The sequence below is a fragment of the Heptranchias perlo genome, chromosome 9 (assembly GCF_035084215.1).
Source record: "Heptranchias perlo isolate sHepPer1 chromosome 9, sHepPer1.hap1, whole genome shotgun sequence".
NCBI lineage: Eukaryota > Metazoa > Chordata > Chondrichthyes > Hexanchiformes > Hexanchidae > Heptranchias > Heptranchias perlo.
In genome coordinates, this window is record NC_090333.1 from 74,781,303 (window position 1) to 74,794,548 (window position 13,246).

The window sequence follows — 13,246 nt, forward strand, 5'->3', positions numbered from 1 at the left end:
GACGACAGGCAAATACTTGGAGTGGGTTCAACCGTTGGCTGTGTTGAGGGCAATCCTGATGACATGTCGGTTTATGCACCAGCCACTGGTGGGATCACAGGGAGAGGTCTCCAGGATGGGCTGTTGCCTTGCAGCTGTCTAACAGTCCCACCGTGCTATGTCTTCTTGCAGTAAGCTTTTGGCTGCCTTGCTCACACAGCTGGGCTTGTGTTCCTTCATCTTCCTCCTCCCAGACAGGCAACTCCTTGAAGTTTGGATAGGCTGGGGTTGTTTTCCTTGGAACGGAGGAGGCTGAGGGGCCTGGATAGAGTGAATAGGAAGGACCTATTTCCCTTAGCGGAGGGGTCAATAATCAGGGGGCATGGATTTAAAATAATTGATAGAAGGGTTAGAGCGGAAATGAGGAAAAGATTTTTCACCCAGAGGGTGGCAGGGGTCTGGAACTCACTGCCTGAGAGGGTGGTAGGGGTCTGGAACTCACTGCCTGAGAGGGTGGTAGGGGTCTGGAACTCACTGCCTGAGAGGGTGGTAGGGGTCTGGAACTCACTGCCTGAGAGGGTGGTAGGGGTCTGGAACTCACTGCCTGAGAGGGTGGCAGGGGTCTGGAACTCACTGCCTGAGAGGGTGGGAGAGGCAGAAACCCTCAACCCATTTAAAAAATACCTGGATATCCACCTGAAGAGCTGTGAACTGCAGGGCTACGGACCAAATGCGGGAAAGTGGGATTAGGCTGGGTGGCTCGTTTCTCAGCCAGCCTGGACACAATGGCCTCCTTCTGTGGCGCAAATTTTCTATGATTGTATGAAGTTCCAAACTATGGAGCATACGGCATATGGCCACAATCAGAGACACCCTGGCTGGGCCGTACCGAAGACGTGTCGAGGTACTCGAAGCAAGCTTTCAAGAATCCCAACAGTCTGTTCAATTCTGGTTTGCGGAATGAGTTTTGTTACATTGGTGCTCACCTGGGGTCTGAGAGATCCAGACTGAAATCGTTGGCCATTGCTGCAGTGGGCGGCCTCGATCTCCAAGAAGCCGTCCAGACACCTGCCTTTCAGCAGCGAAGGGTGATGGTCTGGTGGGCCGCCTCAGGATGAAGGAGTCATGGCCGCCACCTCGTACCGAGCGTTCACATGCAACGCGACGCGCTCTTGTTCACCGACCAGCCATGCACTGAGTGAGTGCATTCCGTTCCGGTTCAGGGAGTTGGTGGTATTTGGAAAGGGGCACGTATGGTAACGTGTTAACGACCCCCGCACCTGTGGAAATCGTGCCCCGTTGATAAAATCAGGCAGTTCCTTCTTGCACTGATATGCAATGCCCATCGGGACACGGTGCTGGTTGGGGGAGAAACGCTGGTTCAGGACACCAGGGGAATTTCCCATTCATCTTGAAATGGAGCCATGGGATCTTTAACATCATCTGAATCACTGGAACCTCAGTTTTACACCTGATACACAGGATGGTACCTCGATCAATGTTACGCCCCCTCAGTACCGTACTGACCTGGAACACCAGCCTAGATTATATATTCAAGTCTTGGAGTTAGGCTTGAACCCACAACCCAGGAACCCAGATTTGAGAGTGCTACAAACTGAGCCAAGTTGACACACAGGCCACCCTCTCCCTGACATATCTAAATGCAGCATTATTTCTGTTGATTGGACCTGCCTGATTTTTACTGGGTTAACATCATCTAATGAAGATTAACACAAGATCCACCATTTTCTAATTGGCGTTGACTGAGTGTTTAAAAAAGACCAACACCCAGAAAACAGGGCCCATTGTATTTTTGTAATACCCTCCATTCCCCTGTGTAGACAAGCTTCATTTGTGAGCCTGGATGGCGAGCCTCGGTGGGATATTCAACTGTGGAGGGCAACACAGTGAGCCCGCTCCTGTTCTCACTCGAGAGGCTGTGTCCACACCTTCCAGCAGGGGTGGGTCACTGGATTGCCATTAGGAGCAGGACGCTTGGTGGATTTTTCCCCTCACTATCCCATGGGTCCTGAGGCCAACTTCAGGTGCCTCAGCTGCCGCTCCTGCTGAAATCGCCTCAGTCAGTTTGGGACCTGCTGATCTATTACTGAGCAAGGCTTCAGGACAGCTCATAAATAGGGTTGAAAGAAGGAAAAATCTTTGCATTTCGCCTTTCACGACCTCAGGATGTCCCAACGTGCTTTACAGTCAATGAGGTACTTCTGAAGTGTAGTCACTGTTGTAATGTAAGAAACCCGGCAGCCACTTTGCGCACAGCAAGATCCCACAAACAACAAGGTGATAATGACCAGATAATCTGTTTTAGTGGTGTTGGTTGAAAGATAAATATTGGCCAGGACACCGGGGAGAACTCACCCTGCTCTTCTTTGAAATAGTGCCATGGGATCTTTTACATTCGATTGAGAGGACAGTTGGAGCCTCAGTCCAACGTCTCATCCGAAAGATGGCACCTCCAGCAGTGTAGCACTCCCTCAGTACTCCGCTGGAAGTGTCAGCCTCGATTTGTGTGCTCAATTCTCATACAGGTGGTATTTGGAGAGTAAACGGGTTTTGTACCAAGTCATGCCCCTTCCTTAAATTTCAAGCGCCCGTAAAATTCTATCTCCCACTGCAAGTACTCACCAGTCAGTGAACGTTCTTTCCATCTGGGTTACAGTCGCCGTTCGCCCCTTCTGAAACGGAGGCTCCCTCACAATCTTGTACTTCATGGCTTTGCACTCGATGCACAGGGGATCCTGGGACTTGGAAGTCAAGAGGACAGCGTCCAGCTCCAACTTCTCGTCAAAGGTGTAGATCTTCACACCGACCACTTTCTTCTTGGTGTTAACTCTGATGGTGAGCGGAATATCGCAGAAGGTGTGGTATGCCCCCCCCAGCTGAATGGCCTCTCCGTCAACGGTCAGGATCTCGACGTTGGAGATGGCCCTGTCCAAAGAGGCGGACAGGTAGGTCACCCACACCGACAAGGAGTCCGCGACTACAGGGTGCAGGAAGCGGAGCTCCAGCATGCAGCCACGCGGCTGGGGGCAAGGCACAGTCATGTTCATGTGGTAGAGGTGAAGCTCTGGGCTCCAGGCTCGCAGGCTGGGTTCACATGGCTCATCCACATCAGGAGAACCTGCAGCAAACAAACATCTCGGTATATAAAAAAACATAACAAACCTACAATTTATACAACGCCAATCACATCCTCAGGATGTCCCAAACCGCTTTACAGCCAATGAAGTATTTCTGAAGTGTAGTCACTGTTGCAATGTAGGAAACGTGGCAGCCAATTTGCGCACAGCAAGATCCCACAAACAAGAATCAGATCATGACCAGATAATCTGCTTTACTGATTTTGGTTGAGAGGAGAGCTCCCCTGCTCTTCTTCGAAACAGTGACATGGGATCTTTTATGCCCAACTGAGAGGGCAGATTGAGCCTGGGTTTAACAGCTCATCTGAAAGACAGTGCAGCACTGGACTGGGAGGCTGTGTCACTGTGGGGGGGGGGGTGGGGGGGTGGGCTCTGTCACTGTGGGGGGGGCCGTGTCGCTGTTGGGGGGGGGGTCAGTGTCACTGTGGGGGGTCTGTGTCACTGTGGGGGGGGTCAGTGTCACTGTGGGGGGTCTGTGTCACTGTGGGGGGGGTCAGTGTCACTGTGGGGGGGGGGGGTGGGCCGTGTCGCTGTTGGGGGGGGGCCGTGTCGCTGTTGGGGGGGCCGTGTCGCTGTGTGGGGGTGGGCCGTGTCGCTGTGTGGGGGGGCTGTGTCGCTGTTGGGGGGGCCGTGTCGCTGTTGGGGGGGGGCCGTGTCGCTGTGTGGGGGGGCCGTGTCGCTGTGGGGGGGGGCCGTGTCGCTGTGTGGGGGGGGGCCGTGTCGCTGTGGGGGGGGTGGGCTGTGTCGCTGTGGGGGGGGGCCGTGTCGCTGTTGGGGGGGGGGGCCGTGTCGCTGTGTGGGGGGGGGGCCGTGTCGCTGTGTGGGGGGGGGGCCGTGTCGCTGTGTGGGGGGGCCGTGTCGCTGTGTGGGGGGGGGCCGTGTCGCTGTTGGGGGGGGGGGCCGTGTCGCTGTGTGGGGGGGCCGTGTCGCTGTGTGGGGGGGGGCTGTGTCGCTGTTGGGGGGGGGGGGCCGTGTCGCTGTGGGGGGGGGCCGTGTCGCTGTTGGGGGGGGGGGCCGTGTCGCTGTGTGGGGGGGGGCCGTGTCGCTGTGTGGGGGGGGGCCGTGTCGCTGTGTGGGGGGGCCGTGTCGCTGTGTGGGGGGGGGCCGTGTCGCTGTTGGGGGGGGGCGTGTCGCTGTGTGGGGGGGGGCCGTGTCGCTGTTGGGGGGGGGCGTGTCGCTGTTGGGGGGGGGCCGTGTCGCTGTTGGGGGGGGGGGGCCGTGTCGCTGTTGGGGGGGGGCCGTGTCGCTGTTGGGGGGGGGCCGTGTCGCTGTGTGGGGGGGCCGTGTCGCTGTGTGGGGGGGGGCCGTGTCGCTGTTGGGGGGGGGCCGTGTCGCTGTTGGGGGGGGGCCGTGTCGCTGTTGGGGGGGGGCCGTGTCGCTGTTGGGGGGGGGCCGTGTCGCTGTTGGGGGGGGGGGGCCGTGTCGCTGTTGGGGGGGGGCCGTGTCGCTGTTGGGGGGGGGCCGTGTCGCTGTGTGGGGGGGCCGTGTCGCTGTGTGGGGGGGGGCCGTGTCGCTGTTGGGGGGGGGCCGTGTCGCTGTTGGGGGGGGGCCGTGTCGCTGTTGGGGGGGGGCCGTGTCGCTGTTGGGGGGGGGCCGTGTCGCTGTGTGGGGGGGCCGTGTCGCTGTTGGGGGGGGGCCGTGTCGCTGTTGGGGGGGGGCCGTGTCGCTGTTGGGGGGGGGCCGTGTCGCTGTTGGGGGGGGGCCGTGTCGCTGTGTGGGGGGGGGCCGTGTCGCTGTGTGGGGGGGGGCCGTGTCGCTGTTGGGGGGGGGCCGTGTCGCTGTGTGGGGGGGGGCCGTGTCCCTGTTGGGGGGGGTGGGCTGTGTCGCTGTGGGGGGGGGCCGTGTCGCTGTGTGGGGGGGGGCCGTGTCGCTGTGGGGGGGGTGGGCTGTGTCGCTGTGGGGGGGGGCCGTGTCGCTGTTGGGGGGGCCGTGTCGCTGTGGGGGGGGTGGGCTGTGGCACTGTGGGGGGGGGGGCCGTGTCGCTGTGTGGGGGGGCTGTGTCGCTGTTGGGGGGGGGCCGTGTCGCTGTTGGGGGGGGGGGGCCGTGTCGCTGTGGGGGGGGGGCCGTGTCGCTGTTGTGGGGGGGCCGTGTCGCTGTTGGGGGGGGGGCCGTGTCACTGTGGAGGGGGGCCGTGTCGCTGTGGGGGGGGGGTTCTGTGTCACTGTGGGGGGGGTCAGTGTCACTGTGGGAGGGGGGGAGCTCTCTCACTGTGGGGGGGGGAGCTCTCTCACTGTGGGGGGGGGGGAGCTCTCTCACCATGGGGGGGGGGGGGAGCTCTCTCACTGTGGGGGGGGGGAGCTCTCTCACTGTGGGGGGGGGAGCTCTCTCACTGTGGGGAGGGGGGGAGCTCTCCCACTGTGGGGGGGGGGGGAGCTCTCTCACTGTGGGGGGGGAGCTCTCTCACTGTGGGGAGGGGGGGAGCTCTCTCACCATGGGGGGGGGGGGGAGCTCTCTCACTGTGGGGGGGGGAGCTCTCTCACTGTGGGGAGGGGGGGAGCTCTCTCACCATGGGGAGGGGGGGGGAGCTCTCTCACCGTGGGGAGGGGGGGGGAGCTCTCTCACTGTGGGAGGGGGGGAGCTCTCTCACTGTGGGGGGGGGGAGCTCTCTCACTGTGGGGGGGGGGAGCTCTCTCACTGTGGGGGGGGGGGGAGCTCTCTCACTGTGGGGGGGGGGGAGCTCTCTCACTGTGGGGGGGGGGGAGCTCTCTCACTGTGGGGAGGGGGGGAGCTCTCTCACCATGGGGGGGGGGGGGAGCTCTCTCACTGTGGGGGGGGGGAGCTCTCTCACTGTGGGGAGGGGGGGAGCTCTCTCACTGTGGGGGGGGGAGCTCTCTCACTGTGGGGAGGGGGGAGCTCTCTCACTGTGGGGGGGGGGGAGCTCTCTCACTGTGGGGAGGGGGGGAGCTCTCTCACTGTGGGGAGTGGGGGGGAGCTCTCTCACTGTGGGGGGGGGAGCTCTCTCACTGTGGGGAGGGGGGGAGCTCTCTCACTGTGGGGGGTGTGGGGGAGCTCTCTCACTGTGGGGGGGGGGGAGCTCTCTCACTGTGGGGGGGGGGGAGCTCTCTCACTGTGGGGGAGGGGGGGAGCTCTCTCACTGTGGGGTGGGGGGGGAGCTCTCTCACTGTGGGGGGGGGGGAGCTCTCTCACTGTGGGGAGGGGGGAGCTCTCTCACTGTGGGGGGTGTGGGGGAGCTCTCTCACTGTGGGGGGGGGGGAGCTCTCTCACTGTGGGGGGGGGGGAGCTCTCTCACTGTGGGGGGGGGGGGAGCTCTCTCACTGTGGGGAGGGGGGGAGCTCTCTCACTGTGGGGGGGGGGAGCTCTCTCACTGTGGGGAGGGGGGGAGCTCTCTCACTGTGGGGGGGGGGGAGCTCTCTCACTGTGGGGGGGGGGAGCTCTCTCACTGTGGGGGGGGGGGAGCTCTCTCACTGTGGGGGGGGGGGAGCTCTCTCACTGTGGGGGGGGGGGAGCTCTCTCACTGTGGGGGGGGGGAGCTCTCTCACTGTGGGGGGGGGGAGCTCTCTCACTGTGGGGGGGGGGAGCTCTCTCACTGTGGGGGGGGGGGGGAGCTCTCTCACTGTGGGGAGGGGGGGGAGCTCTCTCACTGTGGGGGGGGGAGCTCTCTCACTGTGGGGAGGGGGGGAGCTCTCTCACTGTGGGGGGGGGAGCTCTCTCACTGTGGGGAGGGGGGGAGCTCTCTCACTGTGGGGAGGGGGGGAGCTCTCTCACTGTGGGGGGGGGGAGCTCTCTCACTGTGGGGGGGGGGGGAGCTCTCTCACTGTGGGGGGGGGTGGAGCTCTCTCACCGTGGGGGGGGGGGAGCTCTCTCACTGTGGGGGGGGGGGGAGCTCTCTCACCATGGGGGGGGTGGAGCTCTCTCACTGTGGGGGGGGGGGAGCTCTCTCACTGTGGGGGGGGGGGGAGCTCTCTCACTGTGGGGGGGGGAGCTCTCTCACTGTGGGGGGGGGGAGCTCTCTCTCCGTGGGGGGGGGGGAGCTCTCTCACTGTGGGGGGGGGGAGCTCTCTCACTGTGGGGGGGGGGAGCTCTCTCACTGTGGGGGGGGGGGAGCTCTCTCACTGTGGGGAGGGGGGAGCTCTCTCACTGTGGGGAGGGGGGGAGCTCTCTCACTGTGGGGGAGGGGGGGGAGCTCTCTCACTGTGGGGGGGGGGGGAGCTCTCTCACTGTGGGGGGGGGGAGCTCTGTCACTGTGGGGGAGGGGGAGCTCTCTCACTGTGGGGGGGGGGGAGCTCTCTCACTGTGGGGGGGGGGGGAGCTCTCTCACTGTGGGGGGGGGGGAGCTCTCTCACTGTGGGGGGGGGGGGAGCTCTCTCACTGTGGGGGGGGGGGAGCTCTCTCACTGTGGGGGGGGGGGAGCTCTCTCACTGTGGGGGGGGGGGAGCTCTCTCACTGTGGGGGGGGGGAGCTCTCTCACTGTGGGGGGGGGGAGCTCTCTCACTGTGGGGGGGGGGAGCTCTCTCACCGTGGGGAGGGGGGAGCTCTCTCACTGTGGGGGGGGGGAGCTCTCTCACTGTGGGGAGGGGGGAGCTCTCTCACTGTGGGGGGGGGGAGCTCTCTCACTGTGGGGGGGGGGAGCTCTCTCACTGTGGGGGGGGGAGCTCTCTCACTGTGGGGGGGGGGGGAGCTCTCTCACTGTGGGGGGGGGGGAGCTCTCTCACTGTGGGGGGGGGAGCTCTCTCACTGTGGGGGGGGGGGAGCTCTCTCACTGTGGGGGGGGGGAGCTCTCTCTCACTGTGGGGGGGGGGGGAGCTCTCTCACTGTGGGGGGGGGGGGAGCTCTCTCACTGTGGGGAGGGGGAGCTCTCTCACTGTGGGGGGGGGGAGCTCTCTCACTGTGGGGGGGGGAGCTCTCTCACTGTGGGGAGGGGGGAGCTCTCTCACTGTGGGGGGGGGGGGAGCTCTCTCACTGTGGGGTGGGGGGGGAGCTCTCTCACTGTGGGAGGGGGGGAGCTCTCTCACTGTGGGGTGGGGGAGCTCTCTCACTGTGGGGAGGGGGGGGAGCTCTCTCACTGTGGGGAGGGGGAGCTCTCTCACTGTGGGGGGGGGGGGAGCTCTCTCACTGTGGGGAGGGGGGAGCTCTCTCACTGTGGGGTGGGGGGGGAGCTCTCTCACTGTGGGGGGGGGGGAGCTCTCTCACTGTGGGGAGGGGGGGGAGCTCTCTCACTGTGGGGGGGGGGGAGCTCTCTCACTGTGGGGGGGGGGAGCTCTCTCACTGTGGGGGGGGGGGAGCTCTCTCACTGTGGGGGGGGGGGAGCTCTCTCACTGTGGGGGGGGGGGGAGCTCTCTCACTGTGGGGGGGGGAGCTCTCTCACTGTGGGGGGGGGGGGAGCTCTCTCACTGTGGGGGGGGGGAGCTCTCTCACTGTGGGGAGGGGGGGAGCTCTCTCACTGTGGGGGGGGGGGGGAGCTCTCTCACTGTGGGGGGGGGGGGGAGCTCTCTCACTGTGGGGGGGGGGGAGCTCTCTCACTGTGGGGGGGGGGAGCTCTCTCACTGTGGGAGGGGGGGAGCTCTCTCACTGTGGGGAGGGGGGAGCTCTCTCACTGTGGGGGGGGGGGAGCTCTCTCACTGTGGGGGGGGGGGGAGCTCTCTCACTGTGGGAGGGGGGGGAGCTCTCTCACCGTGGGGGGGGTGGAGCTCTCTCACTGTGGGAGGGGGGGAGCTCTCTCACTGTGGGGGGGGGGGAGCTCTCTCACTGTGGGGGGGGGGGAGCTCTCTCACTGTGGGGGGGGGGGGAGCTCTCTCACTGTGGGAGGGGGGGGAGCTCTCTCACTGTGGGGAGGGGGGAGCTCTCTCACTGTGGGGGGGGGGGAGCTCTCTCACTGTGGGGGGGGGGAGCCCTCTCACTGTGGGGGGGGGGGAGCTCTCTCTCACTGTGGGGGGGGGGAGCTCTCTCACTGTGGGGAGGGGGAGCTCTCTCACTGTGGGGGGGGGGGAGCTCTCTCACTGTGGGGGGGGGGGGAGCTCTCTCACTGTGGGAGGGGGGGGAGCTCTCTCACTGTGGGGGGGGGGAGCTCTCTCTCACTGTGGGAGGGGGGGAGCTCTCTCACTGTGGGGAGGGGGGAGCTCTCTCACTGTGGGGAGTGTGGGGGAGCTCTCTCACTGTGGGGGGTGTGGGGGAGCTCTCTCACTGTGGGGGGGGGGGAGCTCTCTCACTGTGGGGAGGGGGGGAGCTCTCTCACTGTGGGGGGGGGGGAGCTCTCTCACTGTGGGGGGGGGGGGGAGCTCTCTCACTGTGGGGGGGGGGGAGCTCTCTCACTGTGGGGAGGGGGGGAGCTCTCTCACTGTGGGGGGGGGGGGAGCTCTCTCACTGTGGGGGGGGGGGGGAGCTCTCTCACTGTGGGGGGGGGGGAGCTCTCTCACTGTGGGGGGGGGGGAGCTCTCTCACTGTGGGGAGGGGGGGGAGCTCTCTCACTGTGGGGAGGGGGAGCTCTCTCACTGTGGGGGGGGGGAGCTCTCTCACTGTGGGGAGGGGGAGCTCTCTCACTGTGGGAGGGGGGGAGCTCTCTCACCGTGGGGGGGGGGGAGCTCTCTCACTGTGGGGGGGGGGGGAGCTCTCTCACTGTGGGGGGGGGAGCTCTCTCACTGTGGGGAGGGGGAGCTCTCTCACTGTGGGGGGGGGAGCTCTCTCACTGTGGGGAGGGGGAGCTCTCTCACTGTGGGAGGGGGGGAGCTCTCTCACTGTGGGAGGGGGGGAGCTCTCTCACCATGGGGGGGGTGTGGGGGAGCTCTCTCACTGTGGGGGGGGGGAGCTCTCTCTCACTGTGGGGAGGGGGGAGCTCTCTCACTGTGGGGAGTGTGGGGGAGCTCTCTCACTGTGGGGGGTGTGGGGGAGCTCTCTCACTGTGGGGAGGGGGGGAGCTCTCTCACTGTGGGGAGTGTGGGGGAGCTCTCTCACTGTGGGGAGGGGGGGAGCTCTCTCACTGTGGGGAGTGTGGGGGAGCTCTCTCACTGTGGGGGGGGGGGGGGAGCTCTCTCTCACTGTGGGGAGGGGGGGAGCTCTCTCACTGTGGGGGAGGGGGGGAGCTCTCTCACTGTGGGGAGGGGGGGAGCTCTCTCTCACTGTGGGGGGTGTGGGGAGCTCTCTCACTGTGGGGAGGGGGGGAGCTCTCTCTCACTGTGGGGGGTGTGGGGAGCTCTCTCACCGTCGAGACTGTAAACAGTGAACCATAAAGTGAAATGTTTGAAGTGTTTTAACTGCGGTGTCCCTGAAATGGATGCTGGCCATTGGTCACCACGTACAAGTGAATTAAATAAAACGTTTATAAATAAATGTGCAAAAGACAATTCTCTTCACTTCCAGCATCCCAGCTGCCTGTTGGCTCAGGCGTTTATTGCTTTGGTTTTTTCCCTCTCTTCCCTTTCCCCCCTTGTTAACCCCTCCGTTCCTCAGCCAGAAGATCAGGACCGTGCACATCTGTGAAATCCCAACTGCATTACCCTCCCCCTCTCCCCCTCAGCACAATTTATCTCCCTTCCCAATCATCTCAGCGATAATCTTCAGAATGTGATTCATGTTCCCGACAACCTGTTCATCAAACCCTCACTGTTCACCAGATGCTCCACACCTGTTGTTTTTCAGCTCACTGAAGGAATTTTCAGGGTTTTTTTTTAATAATCAAACTACTCCGTATCCTTCTATGCACCGAGGGATTATTTTCCTCTCCCTTTTCGGTTGTGCTACCTGTCAAACCGAGAGCTGGAAGGTTTCACACAGCATCTGTGCACCTGTGTGTTGTTGTTCTCCATCTCCCTCGGTGTTTTGAATAACACACGGGCACAGATTGCAGCCGCCGAGAACATAATCACCTTCACACTCCATCGGCATGTTAACCGCGAGTGTAACACCGTGCAGGTGGAGATCAGATACAGCGCGCCTGACATCAGAGCATGGCCGTTACTAAACCCTGCTGCGCAAACAAATACAGCAAGATTTAAAAAGCAAATGTTTCGATTGCTCCATCCCTGTTTAGCGACGTGTTGGCACTGAAATCATCCCACACCCACTTTAACAAAAGCTTTGTCTTTAATCGCAGAGTTGAGAGGGAACAATAAGGATGCGATCTGACGTTCTGTCTCCTTTGAAGCAAATTACCCAGCTCGAAAAAACTTCAAAAGGAGTTCCTGCATGAGGCACCATCTAGGGCTCTGGTCACTTAACTCTTAAGAAGGATGTTTCTGTCCACAAGAGGGTACAGACAAAGAGGAAAGAACTTTATGTCGCACCTGTCAGGACCACAGGGTGTCCCAAAGTGCTTCACAGCCAATGAAGTACTTTTTGAAGTGTAGTCACTGTTGTAATGTAGGAAACGTGGCAGCCAATTTGTGCATAGCAAGATCCCACAAACAGCAATGTGATTATGACCAGATAATCTGCTTTAGTGACGTTGGTTGAGGGATGAATGTTGGCCAGGACACCGGGGAGAACTCCCCTGCTCTTCTTCGAAATAGTGCCATGGGATCTTTTACGTCCACCTGAGAGGACAGACGGGGCCCTTTTAACGTCTCATCCGAAAGACGGTACCTCCGACAGTGCAGCACTCCCTCAGTACTGCACTGCAGTGTCAGCCTAGATTTTGCACTCAAGTCTCTAGTGTGGGTCTTGAACCCACAATCTTCTGACTCAGAAGCGGCAGTGCTCCCAACCGGGCTACGGCTGACACCTTAGGGGAGCAACAGCCATGATTCCAGTACTAATGTTATGACAAAAGCTTAAGGACATTTGGTTTGTTCTCTTTGTAAAAGAGGATACTTAATTTTGAAGAGGGTTAACAAAATGGATCCAGGCAGACGGTTTAGTGTGGCAAAGGCTTCCGATACAGGGGGACACAAACTAGGAAGTTAGGAGTAAGAGAGGAAGTCAGGTGGATTTTTTTTTTAATCGAAGAGTAATGGGCTGGTAGAGCAAGTTATGAGGGATGCCCATTAAAGGGGACTGGAGAAAGGGATTCAAGACACAAATGGATGTGGAACAAGGGGAGAAAAAAGGGAATGGCATTTATTTTCTCGCTTGGTGGTCTGACTCTTACCCACTGCCTCTTCAGGAGTCCAGTAGCCAGATGCATCGCAGATACGAGGCGAAGAAGCTGTGTGCGCGTACTGATAGAATTTCCCATCCTCATCACAGTCTCCACACAAGGTTCCCACCTCTCTACAAAAGAAAAAAAAAGAGAAAGTTTAGAGAATCCTGCAATCAGATCATTGTCTCAGTCTCCAAAAATGTAAGATCACGGTGATGCTGAAAAGGAAAGACGAACCAAAAGATCAACTTAAGCTCCCCCTGCCTACAGTTCAGCAAGTCCATTCAATGAGTAACAGTCATACAGGCCAGGAACATACTAGGTCAATCCCTAGTCCATGCTGAGCTAGCTGATGTTAGTAGGGGGTCCAATTGACCTCAGTGCCCCTCAGTGAGCCACAAAGCCAACAATCTCTGCTGGGCTTGTGCGGGTCAGGTGAGGAGCGATGTGGATTCAGCTCTAACCACACCCATGGTTGAACAGCACGTCGACACTCGCTGCCCAGGCTCAGGGCGGGTGCCAGAAACCCCACTGCCTTCAGAAGAGGAAAAATTAGCATGGAAAAAAAAATCAACTATTTATAAAGTTCCAGCCTTGTGAGGGAGGCTGTAAAGGTCACAGCTCGAACAGTGTGAGAGATTATTGACACAACCAAACATCAATCTCTCCCAGCGCTGTTAATTAAAGTAACAAAACATTTGCTCCTTAGAAAACTCAGTGATTAAAATGGTCTTTTCATTGAGCAATTAAAACTGAATAATCTTCACAGCCACATATACAAATTGTGAACTTTCTAAACAAAACACTATTTGGATGAAAGGAGATATAACTTAAGTGAACTTGCTAAAAAACCTCACTTTGTAAAATGGCCACACTCCTTTAGAACAGCACGCTAAAAAGCACATCACAGATACAGATACGGGTGGGGGAGGGAGGGTCATTCAGTCCATCTTAGCTCATCGATCCACAATGACCTTGCAAGTTCTCCAATCATGACATTCAAGTGTTGCTTGAATGTAAGAATAACAGGTCACAAGCAATCACTGAACTATATGCTACTTGTCAGGTGTAACATTA

The 13,246-nt window shown here is 60.6% G+C and overlaps 1 protein-coding gene across 1 annotated transcript in view; it reads right to left on the reverse strand.

Annotated features, from left to right (window-relative positions):
- Positions 1 to 13,246, reverse strand: part of pappa2 (pappalysin 2) — a 565,518-nt gene that overhangs the window by 295,616 nt on the left and 256,656 nt on the right. Inside the window, exons 6-7 of the mRNA XM_067990736.1 lie at positions 12,179 to 12,300; positions 2,623 to 3,118 (exon numbers count right to left, since the gene is read on the reverse strand). Of these exons, the coding sequence (XP_067846837.1) occupies positions 2,623 to 3,118; positions 12,179 to 12,300 (618 nt within the window). The remainder of the gene's footprint in view (positions 1 to 2,622; positions 3,119 to 12,178; positions 12,301 to 13,246) is intronic.